Below are 7,350 nucleotides of genomic sequence, written 5' to 3' on the forward strand. Positions count from 1 at the left end.
CAGGCAGACAGTCAGAAATCACATCAGCAGATTTAGACTGTAAAAAATACAGCAGTTTTCTATAATTAAAATAGATTTTCTAGCCTCAGTTTTACATGACATCATTTTTGTTTCTCTTTTTGATTTTTAATATTTTTGTGTAAAATTGATGAAATTACCAATAATATATTATTGATAAAATGATAGATCGATTGATAGATATTAGAAATGCTTATATATTTTCTACACTGATGAAAATACATTAATGCAACATTTTCAAGATTTCTCTCAAATCTAAATGTAGAGCTTTAAACTTTTATAGTTTCCTTTGTGAGTAAAAAGTAAATAAGAAGCTATAATAATGTATTTAAGTTGTATTTTCAGGTTAAATTATTTACATTTTCTTTAAAAGGTGTTCTAAACCTTAATGGTTGTTCTGACGTCACATGACGTGTCACTTCCTGTCCCCCTCCAGGACCGCCAGTCGTGGCAGAACGAGTACGAAATCTACAACCTGAACGGGATGAGACACGAGAACCTGCTTCAGTTCCTCGGAGCCGAGAAGAGAAGCATCAACATGGAGCTGCAGCTGTGGCTCATCACCGCCTACCACGAGAAGGTAACACTGACCCCCGCTGGCCGGAGGGAGAACTGCAGCATCACTGCTCCTTATAATGGGGTTTATATGAAGACACGCTGTTTACTCCTCATTCTCAGATAAGAATTAAAAAATAACTCAAAGTGTGTTGAAAAGAGTAATAAATCATCACAAGGTAAGATGTCTGAGCTCAGGTTCCTGTGTCTCCTCAGGGTTCTCTGTCCGACTACCTGAAGGCCAACATCCTGTCCTGGTCTGAACTCTGTCTCATTGCTCAGTCCATGTCCCGAGGCCTCGCCTACCTGCACGAAGACATACCTGGACACAAGGACGGACACAAACCTGCCATCGCACACAGGTACATAGGGTACACACAAGTACATACAACACACACACGGGTACATGTAACATACATACACGGGTACATGTAGCATACACACAGAGGTAACACACAAGTACATATAACACACACACACGGGTACATGTAGCATACACACAGAGGTAACACACACACAGGTACATAGAATACACACAAGTACATATACACACACAGGTAGATGTAACATACACACACGGGTACATATAACACCCACAGGTACATATAACACACACAGGTAAAACACACATAGGTACATGTAACACACTCAGGTACCACACACATATAACACACACAAACGCACAGGTACAGGTAAACAGGTGTGCTCAGATTCAGTAAACAGGTGCCGTCCTGTCAGACAGGAGGTCTCACTCTGTGCGTTTTTTCAGGGACTTTAAGAGTAAGAACGTCCTGCTGAAGTCCAACCTGACGGCTTGTATTGCCGACTTCGGCCTCGCTCTCCGGTTTGAGGCGGGGAAATCTCCAGGAGACACACATGGACAGGTGAGTTCACCTGAGTGTGTCACTGACCTTGAAGGAGGCTGGTAGCTGATGGATGAACTGCAGCTTCTCAGCCTTTAAAGGAGGAGGAGTCAGCAGGTTGTTAACAGGAGGTCTGATGTTCTGCTGGTCCTGGTTCCTGGTACCTGGTTCCTGGTACCTGGTTCCTGGTACCTTGTCGGGGTCCAGAGGTTTAACCCAGCTGTGGATGTGTTGTCAGGTGGGGACCAGGAGGTACATGGCCCCCGAGGTTCTGGAGGGAGCCATCAACTTCCAGAGGGACGCTTTCCTGAGGATAGACATGTACGCCCTGGGCCTGGTGTTGTGGGAGCTCGCCTCTCGCTGCAAAGCTGCCGACGGTAAGAGACTCGGTTCTGATGGAGGCGGTTCTGTCTCTGCCATGGGTTCTGATGTCCTTCCTGTCTCTGTCCAGGTCCGGTTGACGAGTACCGGCTGCCGTTTGAGGAGGAGGTGGGTCCACATCCATCTCTGGAGGACATGCAGGAGGTGGTGGTCCACAAGAAGCAGAGACCGACCCTTCGGGAGTGCTGGCAGAAACACACTGTGAGTGGCACTACATTACCCATAACACACCACCCTGTCTACCTAAATTACCCATGATACACCACTCTGTCTGCCTAAATAACTCATGATACACCATTCTGTCTATTTTACCCATGATGCACCACTCTGTCTATTTTACCCATGATACACCACTCTGTCTGCCTACATTACCCATAATGCACCACTGCATCGACCTACATTATAGGCGTTTCTCAGATCAAACACTAAAGAGGTCTCACTCCCCGTTTTATCAGAACACTGATGGACTTCCTGTCTGTGTCTTCTACTAACTGGTGTTGTTGTTATTTTGTTGATTGTTTATTCTCCTGACTAGTGTTGTTGTTATTTAGATGTCAGTGTGTATTATGTCCCATGTTTTGTTGTCTGTGTGTTGTACTGACAGATGTTGATATTTAGGTGTTTGTATGTTCTCCTGACCAGTGTTGTTATCTTGTTTGTTTAATCTCCTGACTCGCAGTATTATTTTGGTGTTTGTTTATTCTACTAACAGATGTTGTTGTTGTTTTGTTGTCTGTGTGTCCAGGTACATGTCCACTAGATGCGTTTTTCCTGCATGGAAACACGTCGCATCTGAAAATCACCCACATGGTGGGCGGTCAGTACTGGTCCACTAGAGGTCACGTGACGGCGCTTTCAGCTTGACATTCCGGCAGATGAGTCGGATAAACAAAGCGGCTCGGCCGCAAACTTTCTCTTTTATTTCAAAAACACTTCAGCGAAAGTATTTCTGAAAACATTTGAGGTGAGAAATAAACTGTGCAGCAGCTGAATCTGTCCTCGTTTCAGTTCACCGACGTCTAGGCTAGATGTTTAAGGAAAGTTTCGTGATGCATTGGATCTCTGCATGCCGCATCAAATTGGCATAAATTAGAAGTCGAGTCTACTTTATGCAAATGAGCTGCGGATCGCAGCTCGAAACGCGCCACATGCTGGTACGGTTGCAGAAATACTTTTTGCTGAAGTGTTTGAAATAAAAGACAAAGTTTGCTGCCGGGCCGCCATGTTAGTCCGAAGCATCTGCCGGACTGTCAAGCGGAAAGCGCCGTCATGTGACCTCTAGGGCCCACTAGTGACCGCCCACCATGCGTGAAGTTTTCAGATGCGGCACATTTACATGCAGGAAAAACGGCTCTAGTGGACACGTGGCTTCACCGGTATTGTTATTTTGTTTTCTATGTGTTCTCTGGACCCATGTTGTTGTTATTATTTTGGTGTTTGTTTATTCTCCTGACAGATGCTGTTGATATTTTGATGTTTGTTTTATTCTACTGGCCAGTGTTGTTGTTATGTTTGGATTTTGGTGTTTTGTGTTTGTTATCTTGTTGTTTATTCTACTGATCCGTGTTATTTGTTTATCCTGCTGACCTGTGTTATTATTTGTTGTTTGTTTAACCTCCTGACCCATGTTGTTATTTATTTGTTGTTTATTTATACATCCTGGCCCATGTTGTTATTTACTTGTTTATTTATACATCCTGACCCGTGTTGTAGTTATTTACTTGTTGTTTATTCTACTGACCCATGTTATTTGTTTGTTTATCCTGCTGACCCGTGTTGTTGTTATTTATTGTTTGTTTATTCTCCTGACCCGTGCTGTTGTTATTTACTTGTTGTTTATTTATTAATCCTGACCCGTGCTGTTATTTATTTGTTGTTTATTTATACATCCTGACCCGTGCTGTTGTTATTTACTTGTTGTTTATTTATTCATCCTGACCTGTGCTGTTATTTATTTGTTTATTTATACATCCTGACCCGTGCTGTTGTTATTTACTTGTTGTTTATTTATTCATCCTGACCCGTGTTGTTGTTATTTACTTGTTGTTTATTTATACATCCTGACCCGTGCTGTTGTTATTTACTTGTTGTTTATTTATACATCCTGACCCGTGCTGTTGTTATTTACTTGTTGTTTATTTATTCATCCTGACCCGTGCTGTTGTTATTTACTTGTTGTTTATTTATTCATCCTGACCCGTGCTGTGGTTCTCCTGGTCCCTGCAGGGTCTGGTGGTTCTGTGTGAGACCATCGAGGAGTGCTGGGACCACGAGGCCGAGGCCCGGTTGTCGGCCGGCTGCGTGGAGGAGCGAGTCGTTCAGATGCAGCGTCAGACGAACGTCACGGCGCCCGAGGAGATCGTCACGGTCGTCACCATGGTAACCAACGTGGACTACCCACCCAAGGAGTCAAGCCTATGACTAGGCTGAGGACCAATCGGAGCCGGTTTTTAGACTCAGGTGACCTGCTGATGGCGGTAGGACGACGCCACGGACAGACTCCACCCTCTGACATCACCTCCTGTTTTTTTTTTTACTCCAGAATAAAAGACTTTTTGTACGATAACGAGACTTCAGTTTAAAAAAGGGCGACTTTCTCTGAATGATGCCAATAAGAAGCAGAATGTCTGTATCCCTGCTGTGTAAATACAGATCATTACTACACGTACTGTAATCAATCACCTGAGGCCAAGGAGGCCGATAATCAGGTTATTGATCTGGACGGGAGGCCTGTTGCTTCTCCCAACGTCTGAACTGTGGAAGAAACGAAGCAGAGCGGCCCGTCGGTCATCAGTCCTCTCGGTGTCGGAGCAAAGCAGGTGTTCACAGGTGAAATCAGGATCAGCTGTGAGTTCATCCTCTAACAGGACAATCGCTTTGACGCCTTCTGTCTGTAGAACATCAGAGAACTTCTGCTGGTCGACGTCTTCGGAGGTCTTGTTTGGTTCGAGACGATCTGTTGCAGCAAACTACGTTCAGGAATCGTACAAATCGAGACGTCTGAAGGCGTCGCTGCTCTGAGGTTTTATCAGCTGAATTATTTATTGTTTAACTGGAAAGAGAGTGTCACTCCATCATTGATCATTTCTGATTTAAAAAATTTTACCTTCGGAGTAAAAAGACAATCAGTTTCTTGTTTTTAGTCTGAGAAGATCGTCCATCAGAAACCAAAGACCCAGAGTCTATCGGCCCGCTGAGCAGTAACACTAAAAAAAAAGAAAAAAACACTAATAATTAAACGGTTTGGAGTCCCTCAGAATATGAAGATTAGAAACAGCCTCCCCTGTTTGCAGTGAATATTTAAAGCATGTCTGTGTTTATTTTCCTCCTCACTCTGTTTCCTCCTCTTCCTCCCTGTTTGTGGTTCCTTCCGACTCTGAGCCTCAGAACCAACGAGTTGAACAAACGACCCGACGTTTAGAAATGTTTATATTTATTTGCACATTAAAGAAGATAAAATGTAAAGAAAGAAATTAATTCAGCATTGGTTCGAAATCCAAAACACACCAAAAAAATCTAATGCTTCTTGTTGTGAAACAAGGTCAAAGAAAAACAAAAATGAAACCATTTGAGTTGATTCATGATACGCTCCACAGGATCCGCCAATATCTTGCCGATAGACAATGAATTCATTCGTCTGTCGGCATCGGCAATTTCCCGCTTCCTATTCATGTTCTATGGGAAACGCACCGCATTGAATGCTGGTTCCGTTGCGGTGCATTTCAAACTACTTCATGCAAATTCGATGCGGAGTGAGGAGGTCCGACACATCGCTAAACTTTCGTCTACACTAGCCATCGTTCGACTAAAACCAGGATGGATTCAGAAGCTTATTTCTGGCCTCAAATGCTTTCAGAAACACTCGTCGAACTGTTTTCGTAATAAAAGAGGACTTTGGAGCCGCGGCGTTGGTCCGACGTTTCTGCCGGACTCAACCTGGAAGGTCGATTTTCAGATGTGGTGCGTTTCCGTGCCAGAAAAACGGATTCTGTGGATGCGTACCATCAGAAACCAGATTTATGTTTCTTCTCCATCCTTGCCTGTGTGCATCGGGTTCCAGGCTCCAGATGTTTGGTGGCTCCAGATGTTTAGTGGATTTTAAAGCATCTCAGGAAACGTGTAGTTTTTGTTTCTGCCACGACGACGAAGCACTCGTCGCTCTGCTTTAACTGCTTTCACAAACTTTAATACATCAGCCGGCCGCCGATAATTTATTCCTCCAGATGTTGCCGGCAGCAGCTGGTCCAGATGTTTTCGGACCTTTTTAAACTGCAGTTTAGACTGCAGCTGTAACCTGACGCCTGACGTTTAGCTCCGCCTCCCTTCAGGCCGACAGGGCGTTCGATTGGCCGCTCACCTGCGCAGAGCCAGGAACAGGTGACTCGGTGTCGGCGGGTCTCAGACAGGAAGCCAAACCTGCACAGTTTGTACATATGAATGTTGTTTGAGGCGTCAGCATGAGTTAGTTTTTATGAACGCTGCACAGAAAAATCCTTCTAATGTCAATGAAAAATCCTGTAGATTATTTTATATGAAAACTTTAATTTATGTCGTTCACACCAATTGTGTGTGCGTGTGTGTCTGTGCGTGTGTATGTGTCTCTGATACCTGCTGGTGCTCCTACTCTCATCATGACATCATCATGACATCACAGTCCCATCACACTGACGTTCATCAACTAGAGAAGCTTCATTATTGATTACGCTGCCGATCAATAACCTCGCTTTGTCCGACCGACTCAGGGTTTTTTATAAGACTTTGACTGAGCAGTTTTGAGCCGATCGACTGATTTATCGTTAATCCGATCGGCTGTTTTCTGAAGTGCCACGTTCTCAGGTGAAACAGGAAACGTGAACGTCGGTCTGAACGTCGAGCAGATTAATCAATAATGAAGCTGATCGGCTGCACTTGTTCAACAGATAATCAATAAGCTGTGTGAAGCAGCAGCAGCGTCTGAAACGTGAGACTCCCCTTTATGTTCTAACTGGTTTTTATCCCCTCAGATTGAACTTTATGCTGGTTCCCAGTTTGCCGACGCAGAGCTGAAGTGGGTTTGTAGATGTGTTGCGGTGCGTTCAGGGTCCTGCTGGACTCTGCAGCTCTGTGTCTGCTGCTGGTGTGATGTGCTACTGTATCTGATTCTGTTTAACATGAATAAAACTTGTTTTGTTTCAACGAAGCTGTGTTTGCTGCCTCTGTGTTCTCTGAGCTGCTGAACTCTAAAATGTCTGAACCTCGAACGAAACTCACCGAATGTTCTGCTGCAAGAGTCTTCATGCACCGCCAGCATCGGAGGAACTCAACAGCCACTGGATTACTGGTATTACTGGTGGTAAAATCACCACCACAACAGAAGAATTTACCAAAAAAAGACTCTAAAATGAGTAAAATCAGTGACTGCATCAGTATTCACCTGGTTCGAGTCAGTATTTAGTAGTCTCTTTCTCCTTCAGAGGAGTCATAGGAGTCTTGGTGGCCTCCCTCTCTAGTCTCTTTCTCCTTCAGAGGAGTCATAGGAGTCTTGGTGGCCTCC

General features: G+C 44.3%; 1 protein-coding gene across 3 annotated transcripts in view; it reads left to right on the forward strand.

The window, feature by feature from the left end:
- acvr2aa (activin A receptor type 2Aa) overlaps positions 1-6,996 on the forward strand; it is a 31,633-nt gene extending 24,637 nt beyond the window's left edge. For all 3 annotated transcript variants that reach the window (XM_055015265.1, XM_035957234.2, XM_055015264.1), the window contains 6 exons: positions 455-598; positions 790-935; positions 1,343-1,457; positions 1,675-1,813; positions 1,888-2,018; positions 4,044-6,996. In XM_055015265.1, the coding sequence (XP_054871240.1) occupies positions 455-598; positions 790-935; positions 1,343-1,457; positions 1,675-1,813; positions 1,888-2,018; positions 4,044-4,238 (870 nt within the window). In that variant the 3' untranslated portion in view covers positions 4,239-6,996. The remainder of the gene's footprint in view (positions 1-454; positions 599-789; positions 936-1,342; positions 1,458-1,674; positions 1,814-1,887; positions 2,019-4,043) is intronic.
- The last annotated feature ends 354 nt before the right edge of the window (positions 6,997-7,350 follow it).

The sequence above is a fragment of the Amphiprion ocellaris genome, chromosome 11 (assembly GCF_022539595.1).
Source record: "Amphiprion ocellaris isolate individual 3 ecotype Okinawa chromosome 11, ASM2253959v1, whole genome shotgun sequence".
Lineage (NCBI taxonomy): Eukaryota > Metazoa > Chordata > Actinopteri > Pomacentridae > Amphiprion > Amphiprion ocellaris.